This window comes from Barbus barbus (assembly GCF_936440315.1).
Source record: "Barbus barbus genome assembly, chromosome: 40".
In the NCBI taxonomy this organism is placed as follows: Eukaryota; Metazoa; Chordata; class Actinopteri; order Cypriniformes; family Cyprinidae; genus Barbus; species Barbus barbus.
The window spans coordinates 26265877-26284714 of NC_136718.1; the positions used below are offsets into that span (position 1 = coordinate 26265877).

General features: G+C 36.3%; 1 protein-coding gene across 1 annotated transcript; it reads left to right on the forward strand.

Moving 5' to 3' along the window:
• The first annotated feature begins 268 nt into the window (after positions 1-268).
• rigi (RNA sensor RIG-I) lies at positions 269-18609 on the forward strand. The gene is made up of 19 exons (XM_079400153.1): positions 269-453; positions 1680-1811; positions 1898-2079; positions 2181-2325; positions 2437-2589; positions 2665-2766; positions 3596-3755; positions 5218-5464; positions 6309-6471; positions 6555-6656; positions 6750-6907; positions 11070-11205; positions 11280-11425; positions 11522-11618; positions 12438-12608; positions 12690-12838; positions 12925-13071; positions 14215-14376; positions 16738-18609. The coding sequence occupies exons 1-19, from the start codon at positions 348-350 to the stop codon at positions 16888-16890; spliced, it is 2811 nt and encodes a 936-aa protein (XP_079256279.1). The 5' UTR covers positions 269-347; the 3' UTR covers positions 16891-18609.
• The last annotated feature ends 229 nt before the right edge of the window (positions 18610-18838 follow it).

Below are 18838 nucleotides of genomic sequence, written 5' to 3' on the forward strand. Positions count from 1 at the left end.
TATTATTGATTTATTTTTGCCAAACCGAAGATTCGAACACCCTTAAAACGGGCCTTTTCGGTGTTTTAGCAGAATAAAAAGGTTTTAGCAGAGCAATGGAGCAGGAATCATGATGGCTCTGGGAGTGTGGGCTGTGTCTCTAAACCTCCTGCGCTCACTAGCTAGGCGGCATGTTTGGACACTACAGAGAGCGCTCGGAAGGCGGCTGTATAGGCAGCTCGCAAGGTTTTGAGACAGCTTTGGTTGAGCACTATGCGTTTCGTTTCTTGCGTTTACTTTCGGTTTTGTTTCTGGACCAGCTGCAGTGAAGCTCGGGGTCGGTGGTCGAGTGCTGAATCTCTGCAGACATGCTCGAGCTGGAGAAAGAGAATTTGCGGCGCTTTGGCGATTATATCACGAAGTTTTTACGACCGTCACTCATAAAGAACTTCATGACGACATACCTCGATAAAGGTGAGAGTTAATGAATAAACACCGACGCAACTCCGTAAAATCTGTAGCGAACCTGCTTGTTATCTTCGTCAAAACATCTGATTAGAGTCTTATTGAATATTTCGTGATCTATATCAGAAGTATACTTGTATCCTGGAAACACTTGTATTTATGTCCTACAGGATTGTTTTATCTTATTGGAGATCATGAAGAGAACATACTGTATGCTAATAAATATTCATAGGAAGCTTTTAGATGTCATTGGCCCACAAATATGATCATGCTGTACATTTGATGTGTTTGTTTGTATAAAGACTCAATTTATACAGTGAAAAATTCATATTAATTGGAAAATATTTATTTTCTGTTCAATTATAAGTCACTTTGGATAAAAGCTTCCGATATGAATAAATGTTTATTGTGTTACTGTAATGTTAGATTGTTTGATTTTTTTTTATTATTATTATTATAAATTTTATTTAGCCATTTATTCATTCTGCTCCCTGTAGTGTTGTACTGTTAGATTTATTTAAATATTTATTGAAACTAATTTTTAATTTAGTTTAATTTTATAATTTATTTATTCATTCATTAATTTTGCACTCTATAGTGCTGTACTGTGAGGTTTATTTATCATTATTAAAATTTAGTTTAATTTAGTTTATTTACTTTGACATTTCTTGCACAGTTTGTGTAAAAATCTGTTAAATTTAGGCCTGGTTTCACAGACAGGGCTTAGACTGAGCTAGGTTTAGGCCATAGTTCAATTAGGACAATTTAAGTAATTTTTACTAAAACTTGCTTAGAATTTTTTTTATATATATATTTATTACTGATGTGCATCTTGAGACAAAACAAAAGCGCTGATATATTGTAAGATCAGTCAGTGCCAGTTTCTTTCGGTTGCCTTGTCTGTGAAACCGGGGGTAAATGTATTGAAGTTAATACAACTATTTTTTTTAAAATATGATATAACTATATAACACACACAAAAAATCAAAATCTGTTTAAATTCTAAAAAAATCTAAATATGTTACAGACCTATTGTTTGGTTTGGTAATGCTGAAATAGAAAATAGCTTGATGAGGATGTTAATGTACTGTAAGGCCACAGAACTCTCTATGAAATAAACACACAGTTCAACCATAAGACTTGTTGTTTTTTGCAACCTGTTTCAAGGTATGAGCTCTATTCTGCTCTATTCTGCTCTATTCTATTCTATTCTATTCTATTGTCTCTGTGCACAGAAATGGTGGAGCGTATTCTCTCTACAGAGATGACGTCTGTGACCACAGCTGCCCAGATGCTGCTGGACCAGATGTGTTATTTAGAGGAAGTGGGCTGGTTTCAGGCCTTTCTGGACATCCTGCTGGCCTCAGGTGAGTTCAGTAACTTCCGCTTCTCATGCAGGGCTCATGAATGTCTCGAGATCATGGCAGATGCTGAGGATGTGTATGTGTTGTAGAGTACACCGGACTGCACCGCGCCATTAAAGAGTGGAGCTTCCAGGAGTTAGAGGACCTGAGCGAACACAGGAGATTTCTCGAGAGGATCGAACCCTCAATCACCAAACACATGAAGCCCAGCGAGCTGCTCGCGCACATGACCGACTGTCTGAAGCCCAGAGAGTGTGAGGAGATCCAGGCGGTGAGTCTCCTCTCAAACATGCTCTACAGAAGCACACAGACTCCTGATGTATGCATGTATGTATGTATGTATGTATGTATCCTCACAAGTGTGTGTTACAGGAGGAGAGTCAGCACGGTCGTATAGCTGCCAGTGAGAAGCTCGTGACGAGTCTCCTGCGCTCAGACAAACCCAACTGGTTTAAACTGCTGAAGATCGCGCTGGAAAACTGTGAATTAGACGAGGCTCTACAACTGCTGGAGACAAGTAATACAACTACATCTGTCTATCTATCTGTCTATCTGTTTGTTATAATCCTCACATGTTTCAGTGATGATGAGTTCGTTCTGTCTCTTGATCCTGATCTCTGTGCTGCAGATGGAGGAGGTCAGGCTGTGAAGGCCAGTGAATGGGATGCAGAGCCGGAGGTCATGATGACGACCGTGTGCTTTGAGTTCAGAGAGGAGACCGAAGACATGCTGATGAGCAGCAACAACACGAGCGCCTCAGAGAAACCCGCCGGGTTCAAAGGTACACAGCCCGACGTCAACACGCTAACGTCACCTGAGAGCGCTTGCCGAAATGTGACCCTTGACCTCTGTGCAGGGGAAGCTAAGCGATCAGGTGAGCGGAAGCTGAGAGAATATCAGAAGGAGCTGACCGCTGCTGCGGCTCGGGGCCAGAACACCATCATCTGCGCTCCCACAGGTGCGTTAAAGCACCATTCAATTTGCCCTTTGTATTTTCTAAATGCATTTTATTGATATTATTATAATTAATTCAGCCACTAATGTCTTATTTTTTATTCAATTTTATTTCTGTAATTCTTAATCAAAAATTCATAACCAACTTTTTTGTTGTTATTTTATTATTTTCACCAAAAATGCTTGTTTAAAACAACTACTACTGTTTTCTTTGTTTTTATTATAAAGTGTATGTGCGAATCTTTATTTATAGAGTGAATCAATTCGATCTTTACAAATTCAGAATGATTTGATTCAATGCAATTTAAGGTGAGATTTAATTTGATTCAATAAATGATTATTTTCTGTATTTATTTAAGTGCATTCATAGGATTATGTGAATGCTTCTCCTAAGGGTAAGAAAAATACAAACTACTAAAGATTCTTTTATGTTTAATGTTAATTTTAAAATATTGAATCATCACCAAATCATGGTTCATGAAATTTTGAGCATTTCAAATAGACTCTTGACCAAAACAAATGAATCACAGTTCAAAAGTCCATGTCTCAAGATCGACAAGATTTGTAATCGATGCATGAAAAAACAAGCAAATCATTACACCCTTATATAAAATATGTAAAAATAAATCCAATCAACAACTGATGGAAAAAGCATTTAATGTATTTATTTGTCCATTATTAGCTTTTATATCTGTTACACTCATGTGCATCACAGTATGAAAGGAAAGATCGGTCTAAAGATTCGGTCATGAATTTTTGATTAAAAATTGAATAAAAATGAGGCATGCATGGATGAAACAGCACCTCATGACTTCCGCTCAACTTTCCCTCAGGATGTGGAAAAACTATAGTGGCCTTGGCCATCAGTGAAGATCATCTGAAGCAGTTTCCCGAAAGAGCAAAGATCGTGTTTTTGGCAACCAAGGTCGACGTCTACGAACAGCAGTACAAGCTTTTCATGGAGCACTTTTCCAGCAAGGATCCCAACATCAGGCACGAACACACACACACACACGTACACATACGTACACACACGTACGCACACACACACACACACACACACACACGTTGGTTTTTGTGGTTTATGGGGACTCTCCATAGGCGTAATGGTTTTTATACTGAACAAACTGTGTGTGCTATTGCCCTACACCAACCCTACACCTAAACTTAGCCCTCACAGGAGACTTTGTGCATTTCTACTTTCCCCCAAAAACCTCACTCTGTATGATTTATAAGCGTTTTGAAAAGTGGGGACATGGGTCAATGTCCTGAAAAGTCACCTTCACCTTGTTATACCTGTGTCATTATACAAATTTATCCTCATTTGTCACAAAAACGCGCACACACACACGTACACATATATACGTACGTACACACACACACACTCTCTCACACACACACACACACGTACACATATACGTACGTACACACACACACACACACACACACGTACACACACACGTACACACACACACACACGTACACATATACGTACGTACACACACACACACACACGCGCGCGCACCCACCCACACACACACACAGACATACAAAAATATAGAGCATGTATACATGTATGTAATTTTTGAAGCTATGTATAATTAAACATGCAGGATTCTATTCACTTATATTTTAGAACTTGCACATGCATTTACACTGCACTACAAATCTGCATAAATAATTAATTATCTAAATATAAAACATTGGAATATAGAAATCTGAAATCACTGAAAAAATAGAATGATACTTTTTAATATGAAACTTCAGTTGCCAGTAGGTGGCGGCAAGTCCATTATTCATTTATTATTATTTATATAAGTGAGTTGCTGAGTCTTTTATTCAATCAATTCTTTCAAAACGACTGATTCATTCAAGAACAAAGTCATTTTATTTTTATAAACTGGATCAGTTAAAAATGCAAATTCATTCATTAAGGAAACACCGCTGTGTGTTGCTGCTGAGATGCACAACATGGCTTTTTTCTTTAGCAAAATAGAGCAAAAAAAGCAATATTGTCTTTACAATTTAAGCCACTTAATATTAACTTCTTGTTTATTAAATTGTTGCGCTGACACAAAGTCTGCCACAGACCATGCTAACCAAACAGTTCATATAATCACTCTGAATGCATCTGTGTGTCCGATAGGAAGACTGCATATAATTGATTAACTTTTTATATTTATTGCTTCGCAGTGACAGGCCTCAGTAAAAAAAAATGAGCAAGATGAAGACTAGAGTAATGATGCTGAAAATTCAGCTTTGATTACAGAAATAAATGACATTTTAACAGATATCCACATAGAAAACAGCTATTTTCAATGATAATAATATTTCAGAATTTTTACAGTGTTGATCTAATAAATGCAGCCTGAAGACATTAAACCGTTTGAATTATTCCAGATGTGTGTGTAGATGCTGGTCCTCCTGTGTGAAGTGTGTGTGTTGTGATCTGCAGGGTGATGGGGATGTGCGGCGATATGGAAATGTCTGTGTGCTGGCTCATAAAGAATCATGATATCGTGGTGATGACGGCTCAGATTCTGGTGAACGCGCTGCAGAGCGGCGAGGTGCCGTCTCTGGAGATGCTGTCACTCATCTTATTCGACGAGTGTCACAACACGACCGGAAAACACCCCTACAACAACATCATGACCCGCTACCTGGACACCAAACTCACCAGCAGCACACACTCACTGCCACAGGTGCACAGCACACCGTTACACTACATTCTGTTCTGTTCTCCATCCATCAACCATCCATTTATCCTATATAGGGTCATAGAGATGCTGTAAAAATTAACACCCTGTATAGATTCAAATTTTTTAAATGAATTATTGTATTTTATTATTTTGTTTTATTTAATATTTTATTTTATTTATTTTTATTTTATTTTATTAGTCACAGAGATGCTATTAAAAAATATAGCACCCTGGATAAATGTCAATCCATCTATTCAATTCCATCTTATCCAATCATATTTTATTTTATTTTATTTATTTAAAATATATTTTTATTTTATTTTAAATATATTATCTATTTATTTAGTTTGAGTTTTATTTTATCACCCAATCTATAGTCTTATCAAATCATGTTTTGTTCTATTTTTATTTTATTTTATTTTACTTTATTTTATTTTATTTTATTTAGTTTTATTTTACCACACAGCCTATTGTTTTATTCAATTCTGTTTTGTTCAATTTTTTTTATTTAACTTTTTATTTTATTTTATTTTATTTTTATTTATTTTAGCACCCAGTCTATTGTCTTATCCAGTCCTGATTTGTTGTATTTTTAAATTATTTTACTTTCTATTTTATTTCATTCATTTATTGTATTTTATTTAGTTTAGTTTTCTATTGTCTTATCCAATCCTGTTTTGTACTTTGTTTTTTGTTTTTTAAATGAATTATTTTATTTTACATCTTCCATCTTCCGAACTGCTTGTCCTATGTAGAGTCGTTCATAGTCTTTTCTGTTATATTCAGTTGTACTCTGATCTTTTCTTATATTCGTGTCCTGATTGGTTTATAATCCGGCCTGTCTCAGATTGTGGGCCTGACGGCGTCGGTCGGCATCGGTTCGTTCAAGAGCAGCCTGGATGCAGAGAACAACATCTTACAGCTCTGTGCCAACCTGGACACCAGGGTCATCACCACGGTCACCAAACACAAGGATGAGCTCAAGTCATACGTGCACACGCCTGAGAAAGGTCAGCGCATACAATAAACAATATACACACATGCAACATTACCTATCAAACATGATCATTAATGCCATATGTGCGTGTGACAGCTTTTTACGAGGTTCAACAGTGCACGAGTCACCCCTTCATCAGAATAATCAAAAACATCATGAGTAACATCGAACAGTTGGCGCTGAAGACCTACAACATCGGTGCGCAGTCCTCACCTGCACACGCATGCTGTACAAACACCTATACACACATTAACACACACACTAACACACATGTGTCTCTGTGTGTCTCAGAGAGCCTGTCAAACATCCAGAACCGCGAGTACGGGTCGCAGAAATATGAGCAGTGGATCGTCTCCGTTCAGAAGAGCTGCAGAGTCTTACAGATGAAGAACGCAGACGATGAGAGACGCATCTGCAGAGAACTCTACAACTACACCGAACACCTGCGGGTCAGACAGATGGATAGATAGACAGATAGATGGAAAGATAGACGGATAGATGGATAGACAGACTGATAGCTAGATAGACAGACAGACAGATAGATAGACAGACTGACATACGGATAGACAGACTGACAAACGGATAGACTGACATACGGATAGCTAGATAGACAGACGGATAGACAGACTGACATACGGATAGACAGACTGACAGATGGATAGACAGACTGACAGATGGATAGACAGACAGATAGATAGACAGACTGACATACGGATAGACAGACTGACATACGGATAGCTAGATAGACAGACGGATAGACAGACTGACATACGGATAGACAGACTGACAGATGGATAGACAGACTGACAGATGGATAGACAGACAGATAGATAGACAGACTGACATACGGATAGACAGACTGACATACGGATAGACAGACTGACATACGGATAGCTAGATAGACAGACGGATAGCCAGACTGACAGACAGATAGACAGACAGACAGATGGATAGCTAGATAGACAGACGGATAGAAAGACTGACAGACGGATAGCTAGATAGACAGACGGATAGATAGACAGACTGACAGATGGATAGACAGACTGACATACGGATAGCTAGATAGACAGACGGATAGACAGACTGACATACGGATAGACAGACTGACATACGGATAGCTAGATAGACAGACGGATAGACAGACTGACATACGGATAGAAAGACTGACAGACGGATAGCTAGATAGACAGATGGATAGATAGACAGACTGACAGACGGATAGACAGACTGACAGATGGATAGCTAGATAGACAGACGGATAGAAAGACTGACAGACGGATAGCTAGATAGACAGACGGATAGATAGACAGACTGACAGACGGATAGACAGACTGACATACGGATGGCTAGATAGACAGACGGATAGACAGACTGACAGACGGATAGACAGACTGACATACGGATAGCTAGATAGACAGACGGATAGACAGACAGATAGATATACAGACTGACATACGGATAGACAGACTGACATACGGATAGCTGGATAGACAGACTGACAGACAGATAGACAGACGGATAGATAGACAGACTGACAGACAGACAGGCGGATAGCTAAAAAGACAGACAGACGGATAGCTAGATAGACAGACGGATAGACAGACTGACATACGGATAGCTAGATAGATAGACAGACAGATAGACAGACAGACAGACGGATAGACAGACTGACAGACAGACTGACATACGGATAGCTAGATAGATAGACAGACAGATAGACAGACAGACAGACGGATAGACAGACTGACATACGGATAGCTAGATAGACAGACAGATAGACAGACAGACAGACGGATAGCTAGATAGACAGACGGATAGACAGACTGACAGACAGATAGACAGACTGACATACGGATAGCTAGATAGATAGACAGACTGACAGACGGATAGACAGACTGACAGACGGATAGACAGACTGATATACGGATAGCTAGATAGACAGACGGATAGACAGACTGATATACGGATAGCTAGATAGACAGACGGATAGACAGACAGACAGACGGATAGACAGACTGATATACGGATAGCTAGATAGACAGATGGATAGACAGACTGACAGACAGATAGACAGACTGATATACGGATAGATAGATAGACAGACGGATAGATAGACAGACTGATATACAGATAGCTAGATAGACAGACGGATAGACAGACTAATATACGGATAGCTAGATAGACAGACGGATAGACAGACTGATATACGATAGCTAGATAGACAGACGGATAGACAGACTGACATATGGATAGCTAGATAGACAGACGGATAGACAGACTGATATATAGATAGCTAGATAGACAGACGGATAGACAGACTGATATACGGATAGCTAGATAGATAGACGGATAGCTAGATAGATAGACGGATAGACAGACAGACTGACATACGGATAGACAGACTGACATATGGATAGACAGACTGATAGATAGACAGACTGGCATACGGATAGACAGACTGACATGCGGATAGCTAGATAGACAGACAGATAGACAGACAGACGGATAGCTAGATATACAGACGGATAGAAAGAATGACAGACGGATAGCTAGATATACAGACGGATAGAAAGACTGACAGACGGATAGCTAGATAGACAGACGGATAGAAAGACTGACAGACGGATAGCTAGATAGACAGAAGGATAGAAAGACTGACAGACGGATAGCTAGATAGACAGACGGATAGACAGACTGACAGACGGATAGACAGACTGACATGCGGATAGCTAGATAGACAGACGGATAGACAGACTGACATACGGATAGCTAGATAGACAGACAGATAGACAGACAGACAGACAGACGAATAGCTAGATAGATAGACAGACAGATAGACGGATAGCTAGATAGACAGACAGACAGACAGACTGATAGCTAGATAGACAGACGGATAGATAGACAGACGGATAGACAGACTGACATACGGATAGCTAGATAGACAGACAGACAGACAGACGGATAGCTAGATAGACAGATGGATAGACAGACTGACAGACAGATAGACAGACTGACATACGGATAGCTAGATAGATAGAAAGACCGACAGACGGATAGACAGACTGACAGACGGATAGACAGACTGATACACGGATAGCTAGATAGACAGACGGATAGACAGACTGATATACGGATAGCTAGATAGACAGACGGATTGACAGACGGATAGACAGACTGATATACGGATAGACAGACTGATATACGGATAGCTAGATAGACAGACGGATAGACAGACTGACATACGGATAGCTAGATAGACAGACGGATAGACAGACTGACATACGGATAGCTAGATAGACAGACGGATAGACAGACAGACAGACGGATAGCTAGATAAACAGACGGATAGACAGACTGACATACGGATAGACAGACTGATATACGGATAGCTAGATAGACAGACGGATAGACAGACAGACAGACGGATAGCTAGATAGACAGACTGACAGACGGATAGACAGACTGATATACGGATAGCTAGATAGACAGACGGATAGACAGACTGACATACGGATAGCTAGATAGACAGATGGATAGTCAGACTGACAGACAGATAGACAGACTGATATACGGATAGCTAGATAGACAGACGGATAGACAGACTGACAGACGGATAGACAGACTGATATACAGATAGATAGATAGATAGATAGATAGATAGATAGATAGATAGATAGATAGATAGATAGATAGATAGATAGATAGATAGATAGATAGATAGATAGACGGATAGACAGACTGATATACGGATAGCTAGATAGACAGACGGATAGACAGACTGACATACGGATAGACAGACTGACATGCGGATAGCTAGATAGACAGACGGATAGACAGACTGATATATAGATAGCTAGATAGACAGACGGATAGACAGACTGACAGACGGATAGACAGACTGATATACGGATAGCTAGATAGACAGACGGATAGACAGACTGATATACGGATAGCTAGATAGACAGACGGATAGACAGACTGACATACGGATAGACAGACTGATATACGGATAGACAGACTGATATACGGATAGCTAGATAGACAGACGGATAGACAGACTGACATACGGATAGACAGACTGATATACGGATAGCTAGATAGACAGACGGATAGACAGACTGACATACGGATAGCTAGATAGACAGACGGATAGACAGACTGATATACGGATAGCTAGATAGACAGACGGATAGACAGACTGACATACGGATAGACAGACTGACAGATGGATAGACAGACTGACAGATGGATAGACAGACTGACAGATGGATAGACAGACTGATATACGGATAGCTAGATAGACAGACGGATAGACAGACTGACATACGGATAGCTAGATAAACAGACGGATAGACAGACTGACATACGGATAGCTAGAATGAATTAACAGTGATCTATATAAAGTTCATGAATAAATATTACTGTAGATTAGTAAATGCCGCAAAAGTATGGTTCATTGTTAGTTCATGATATGTTAACCAATGTTAAATGAAGATTCATTTAAAAAGTGTTACCATAATAATAATAATAATAATTTGATCCATTATTTAATAGATATTTATCTTGAGTTGAGTGATCAGAATCTGACTGTAGTTCTCTTCTCTTCTTCAGAAATATAACGATGCTCTGATCATTAATGAAGACGCGCGGACTAAAGATGCGCTGGATTATCTGGACGTGTTCTTTGATCAGGTCCGGCAGGCCGGCTACGGCGAGACCGAGAGGAAACTCACGGCACTCTACGACTGTAAGAATCCTCCTCTCTCTGAGCTGACAAACACACAGACACATGTGATTAGAGTCTGAGTGTGTGTGACGCAGGTCAGCGGCCGCAGTTACTGAGTCTGGCCACCGTGGGGGAGCTGAACCCTAAACTAGATGAGCTGAAGTTCATCCTGGAGGAGGAATACCAAAGCAACGATCAGACACGCACCGTCATGTTCGTTAAGACACGCGCCCTCGCCGACGTGAGTCTGACCTCAGTGATGTGATATCTGCATGTGTCTTTAAATGTGATGTCTGATTCATGTGTGTGTTTTTACACATATATATATATAAATAAGGCCATGAAGAAATGGATTGATGAGACCGATTCCCTCAAGTTCCTGAAGCCTGGAGTTCTGATAGGAAAAGGACGAAAATCCAACTTCACCGGCTCAGGTGGAAATACACACACACACACACACACACACACACACACAAAACACTGAATCCATGTCTCATGACTCAATGTTTGAAATCAGACAAATTTACATAATAAAACTAAAATTTGAAATAAAAAAGCAGAGCTGGAATCTAGACAAATCCAGTTCAGGCAAAACAAAAGCTCAAGGGTTTAATGTTTGAGAATTGTCTTGTAATTTTACAGTTGTGTTATTAAATAATAATAAAAATAATAATTGTTGTTATTTGTATTATTTCATTTACATTACTTTATAATATTTTTATTAAGATATTGTTATTATTATTATAATGCATTTTTTAAGATTCCCTATTTTGTTTAATTTTTAAATTTATTAATGATAATAATTATTTTATTTTACAGCACAATTATTACTATTATTTTAGATTCATATTGATATATAATCACAATTTTTCAAACAAGCACAGCAAACCTTGAGCTTTTAATTTTACAATTTTTATCAGAATATTCACAATAAGATTTTTCCCTTAATCGTGTAGCCCTATGAAATAATTCTTAATGTTCATAGTTGTTAATATTTTGAATTAGTTTTTTATTTTTTTTTATGTTTTCATTTAGGTTTAAAGTTTTTGTAATTTTATTGTTTTTTCTATGCTTTTTTTATGCATTTGTAATTTGGTTTTAGTTATTGTAAGACTTGAAGTTATAAACTGAATGAAAATGAAAACGAGAAATGTTGTCTTTGCAAACAGATGATTTTTTCGATTAACATTTCTTATTTCAAATAATGCATTTTATAAAAAGATGTGATGTGCGTTTGTGTTTTTGTGCTACAGGAATGACTCTGAACAATAAGAAAGGGATTCTGGACTCTTTTAAGAGCTCCGATCAGAGTAAGATGCTCATTGCCACATCGGTCGCTGATGAAGGCATCGATATCCCACAGTGCAACTTGGTTCTGATGTATGAGTATGTGGGAAACGTGGTGAAGATGGTGCAAGTTCGAGGTAACAAACATATGCACATGCTCTCACACACATAAACACACACACACACACTCCCTCTGATGCATAAGTGTGTGTGTGTAGGTCGTGGTCGGGCGGAGGGCAGTCGTTGTTTCCTGATCTCTAGTAGTAAGGAGTGCATTGAGAAGGAGAAAATAAACATGCATAAGGAGAAGATGGTGGAGGAGGCCATCATCCAGCTGCAGAGCGACCCCACCAACCTCAGCAACAAGGTTCTGTACTTCCACCGCATGTTTTAAACATTAGTGCATCTCTGCTGCGTGACATCGCTAGACAGCACGAACATGTGTGTGTTCAGGTGGACATGCTGCAGAAGAAAGATAAAGCCCTGAGAGATCACATCAGCGCCAGTCCTGAGAAACCCAAAACCCAGGGCAGCTACGAGCTCCTCTGCAGCAAGTGCAAGAGGTTTGCATGCATGAGCGACGACATCAGAGTCGTGCTGGTATGACCTTAATAGTTAAATACTTCAACCCTTCAAGCTTCAAGCTTTTCAAATTTAAAAATATATAAAAACCCTCCAACCTTTTAAACTACTTCAAACTTAAAAATACTTAACCTTCAAACTTCAAGCTTTTTAAACTACTTCAAACTTAAAAATTCTTAAAAGCCTCCAACCTAAAGCTTTTTAAATTACTTCCAACTTGAAAATACTTAAAACCCTCAAACTCCAGGCTTTTTAAACTACTTCAAACTTAAAAATACTTAACCTTCAAACTTCAAGCTTTTTAAACTACTTCAAACTTAAAAATACTTAACATTCAAAGTTAAAGCTTTTCAAATTACGTTAAGCTTAAAAATACTTAAAACATTCAGACTTCAAGCTTTTTAAACTATTTCAAACTTAAAACTAATTAAAATCATTAAAATCTTTAATCTTTTCAATCTAATTGAAACTTACAAATACTTAAAATCTTCAGACTTTAAGCTTTTTAACTACTTCAAAATTAAAAATACTTAAAACCTTCAAATGTCAAGCTTTTTAAACTACTTTAAACTTAAAAGTACTTAAATCCTTCAAGCTTTTGAACTACTTCAAACTTTAAAATATGAAGAACCTGCAAACTTCAAGCTTTTTAAACTACTTCAAAATTAAAACTTAAAACCCACAAAAATAAAGCTTTTAAACTACTTCAAACTTAAAAATAATTAAAACAGTCAGACTTCAAGCTTTCCAAACTACTTCAAATTTTAAAAATACTTAACCTTCAGGTTTAAAATATACTTAAAATATAAACAAAATACTTAAAACCTTCAAAGTTGAATAATTTGAAACTACTTCAAACTAAAAGAAAAATAACTAAAATCTTTAAACTTCAAGCTTTTTAAACTACTGCTGACTAGGATTTCTCAAATCAGCATTAAAGTTTGTCTACAAACTTTATTATCTAGTTAATATTTACAGAAAAAAAAGTGGGAAGAAACTTGTTTTTGCCACAGCATAATAAAAAAATAAAAGCTTCCATAGAACCATGAACATATGAATGTTGTTAAATTATTAAATTATATTCTAGGGAAGTGTTCATTTTGAACCGTGGCTCTGTTCGTTTCTCTTTCTATCATCTTTCTCACTCTCTCCATCCCGCAGGGTGCTCATCACATCGTTCTGGATCGCTCCATGTTCAAGCGCTGTATAACCGTTCCCCATAAGAACCCGAAAGCCTTCTGTGGCTTCAGTAAGAAAGAGAAGATGCTCTGTGCCGAGTGCAAACACGACTGGGGCCTCGTCGCCTCTTACACCACTATCCAGGTGAGGCTGAGCATATTAATATCCAGCAAGAGATTCTGAGCAGTCTTATTGTAGTATCATTGATATACTATATGTGACCCCGGAGCACAAAGCCAGTCTTAAGTGTCAATTTTTCGAAATTGAGATTTATGCATCATCTGAAGCTGAATTAATAATCTTTCCATTGATGTATGGTTTGATAGGATAATATTTGGTCGAGATACAACTATTTGAAAATCTGGAATCTGAGGGAGCAAAAAAATCTAAATATTGAGAAAATCTCCTTTAAAGTTGTTCAAATGAAGTTCTTAGCAATGCATATTACTAATCAAAAATGAAGTTTTGATATATTTACGGTAGGAAATTTACTAAATATCTTCATGGAACATGATCTTTACTTAATATCCTAATGATTTTTGGCATAAATTAAAAATGTATAATTTTGATCCATACAGTGTATTGTTGGCTATTGCTACAAATATACCCCAGCGACTGAAGACTGGTTTTGTGCTCCAGGGTGAATTAGATTTTAGTTTTGAATCGAAAAAATATATATTTCATTTTAATTTTGTTTCAAATTTGAATATTTTGTTTTTGTCATTTTTATTGTTTAATATGCCTTTATACTTTCTAAGTTTTTAGTTTATTTAGTTGTAGTTATTTTAGTACTTCAGCTCAAAATACACGAAAATAAGAAATGTTGCCTTAGCAACAAGCTGAAATAAAATGTTTTTTATTATTTTATTTTATTTTAGTTAATGTTTGTTTTATTTGTAACAAAAAAAATGTTTTTAGTTTTAGCTAACAATAATAACCCTGATTCTGAGCAGATTAAACTGGGACTCCAACCAGTCAAATTTGACATATATTTGTAAATCTTCAAGTATTTATATTTATGTGTACATACTCAACACTTAAACAGTTCTGACATAAAGCAAGATCAGTGCTGGCTAGATTAGTCTGCAGTCTGTCACTGATTACAGATTACATGATGAAAACTTTTAATTACTTTTTTGATCACTTTTTTTTTGGTCAAACTTATTTTTTATTTACCATTTCTTACTATTACACAAACAGTGTTGATATAAAATAAACCTATTTTTTTATAAACCTTCTATTTTTTTTATATCAACATTCTAAAATGCATTAAACATTACATTATACACCAGGGTTTCCCAAACTGGGCTTAATGTAAGATACTTATTATATTTATTAATTAATAAAAAGATGATAATTAATTAAATCATAAAAATAAAGACTTAAATTCTAAAAAATATAAATATTTTATTTGTTTACCTGCATGTCAATGTGGCCATAAAAACATACAGTTAAAGGCCTGTAAACATGCAAATGTGTGAAATATTACCTTCCTCGGATATATTTCAAATGAATACTTTATTTTAAGGTGTTTGGCTGTCAAAAACGTTTGGGAATCCCTGCATTACATGAACAAACAAACAAAAAAATTAAAAGAGAAAAAAGAAGAATTAGGAACAATCAATCAATCAATTATGAATAATTTACATAATATGTAGTCAGGTAATCCATAAAAAGTAACTGTAATCTGATTTTGAGCATTTTACATTTACATTTAGTCATTTAGCAGACACTTTTATCCAAAGCTATTTACAAATGAGGACAATGGAAGCAATCAAAACCAACAAAAGAGCAATAAAAATGCAAGTGCTACGACAAGACTCAGTTAGCCTAACGCAGTACACGTAGCAAGGGTTTATATATATACTGTATATATATATACATACACATACAGGTCATTCCACCAGGAGGGAACAGTTAATGTAAAAGTCAGTGAAAGTGATTTTGTGCCTCTTTGTATGGAAGCTGTGTCCGCCACTGAATAAAAAAAAAAAAAGGTCATTGCGACTTTTTATCTCACAATTTTGACAGAATTGGGAGATATAAACTCACAATTGCGAGAAAAAAAATTCAGAATTGCGAGTTTTTATCTCACGACTTTTTTATCTTTGACTTTTTTTTCAGAAATGTGAGATATAAACTCGCAATTGCGAGTTAAAGTCCAATTTTGAGGGGGAGGGGGGGGGGGACTGATATGTTCTCAGAATCATGCAATTCTGAGATTCAAATTGTGAGATTAAAAAATCGCAAGCACCTTTTTTATCTTTTATTCAGTGCAGAAACGGGCTTCCATATTTTTGGGAATGTTATAAAATGTAGTATACTCTAATTACAAGTATTTAATTTTTGGAATCTGATTACATAATCCAGATCCAGATTACATGTAATCATTGCTACCCAGCTTTGTGCAAAATGTTTAGTTAAAGTGTATGTTAAACACTGATTCTGATTATTAATGCAAATGTGATCCTAAACGGATGAATTCTTGTCATCATTTGACTCCAGGATCTGCCGCTGCTGAAGATCGAGAGTTTCGTGGTGCAGAATTGCGTCACTCGCAAGCAGGATTACTTCAGGAAGTGGCGTGACGTGACGTTTGCCATCCGCAAGTTTGACATGACAGAGATCACGCCTGAAATGTGCCGGCCGAGAGACTGAGAACGACTAACACAAGCACAGCTGGAGTTCAGCAGACTCATTCCTCATGTGAGAAGCATTCCCCTGTTTGTGTCTGCTGTGTGGAATAAACAACAGTGTTGAGGAAATTACGCTAAAATGACTTAAATCATTCTCATCTCACTCTGCATTCTAAATGCATTTTATGAGCACTGATTAATCCAACACTGGACAAACACAACACACACAAACAGATTATAACGGTTAATCACAATTAGTCTCATTATTTTTTTATGTTACTTGAGATTTACTGCAATTGACTTGTCTAATAAGACACATGCATTTCTTTATTTTATGTTTTGTATTTTAACGTGACCCTGGAGCACAAAAGCAGTCTTAAGTCTCTGGGGTATATTTGTAGCAATAGACAACAATACATTGTATGGCTCAAAATGATACATTTTTCTTTTATGCCAAAAATCATTAGGATATTAAGTAAAGATCATGCTCCATGAAGATATTTAGTAAATTTCCTACCATAAATATATCAAAACTTCATTTTTGATTAGTAATATGCATTGCTAAGAACTTAATTTGAACAACTTTAAAGGAGATTTTCTCAATATTTAGATTTTTTTGCTCCCTCAGATTCCAGATTTTCTAATAGTTGTATCTCAGCCAAATATTGTCCTATCCTAACAAACCATACATCAATGGAAAGATCATTTATTTAGCTTCAGATGATGTATTAATCTCAATTTCGAAAAATGGACCCTTATGACTGGTTTTGTGCTCACATTTTTTTATTTTAACTTGGACAGGGCAACTTTTCCTGGTAAATTAAATTGATTAAATAGACGTGTTTGTGGGTTAGCCTTAGATTATAATAGAGTATAATAATTGGATTTTTATTAAATTTAGAATATTAAAGTAATGAATAATGAAATTATTTGATATGAGTGTATCTGATATCAACTGTTTTACTTGTTGAAGATAATTGAAATTAAATCAAAATAAAACAAAATTTGAATATTAATATTTTATGAATAGAACATTTATTTTATGTTTAAAAATGCATATTTTAGGAACAGTTTTGCATTGTAACATCATTTTCATGACAATTAAGCACAATTTTTTTTGTGTGTGCCTCCAAAATTGTCATTGTCATCACGGTAATGCAAAACAATATATATATTTTATTGTATTTATTCATTGTGGTAGAATTTGTGGAACAGCTTTTAAAATGTAAGCAAGCTGAAATGTACAAATTCATCATTAGAGAGATTCACAATAATTCACAAACTTGAAACAAAACATTCTTAATACATTACAGTCGTGAGAACTCGGGAAGAAAATGTGGTTAATTGCTTTGAAAATAATTCATAAACCAAAAAAAATTGGATGGTTTTTCCTATAATTCTCTTGATAAATTATTTGCCTGGTGATGTGAAAAATAGTTCAATTAAAACAATTAATGGCAGTCTATAAAGCCTTAAGTTAATGATGCTTGAAATCCCAGCGTTCGTGTGCATCCAGAGCAGAAGCTGGATGTGTGAAGAACAGCGGCGTTCATCAAAGCACGAGCCGTCAGTGTCGCTCTGCTGCTGTGTTTGGGAATTTAGGACAGGTTTACAGGCACAAACCAGTGAGAACCTGCTCATTATATTTACAGCACAGTGCTGCTTCTTGCATGGAAATACTCATGCCATTTTAGCCTTTATATATATGAAATATTCTGATTTATAAATATATAGTGTGTCTAAACACACATCTTGTTTAGTTTCTTCATTTATAGAGCTAGATAGATTCATATGTATATTGTAAGATTTTACATAATTAGTTCCCTTATAATTCTTGACATAAATTTGTGTCTGGGTGTTTATATATATACATATGCATACACATATTTATTATTATTAGTAAAGGTTTTTATTAAATATATTTCTTTATTTATTTTTTACTATATATATATATATATATATAACTGGCA

Excerpts from the sequence above, each read along its gene's own strand:
- rigi (XM_079400153.1), top strand. The coding sequence starts at position 348 with ATGCTCGAGCTGGAGAAAGAGAATTTGCGGCGCTTTGGCGATTATATC. Across the intron at positions 3,756-5,217 it reads AGCAAGGATCCCAACATCAG|GGTGATGGGGATGTGCGGCG; the intron begins GCACGAACACAC and ends TGTGATCTGCAG. Across the intron at positions 11,426-11,521 it reads AGACACGCGCCCTCGCCGAC|GCCATGAAGAAATGGATTGA; the intron begins GTGAGTCTGACC and ends TATATAAATAAG.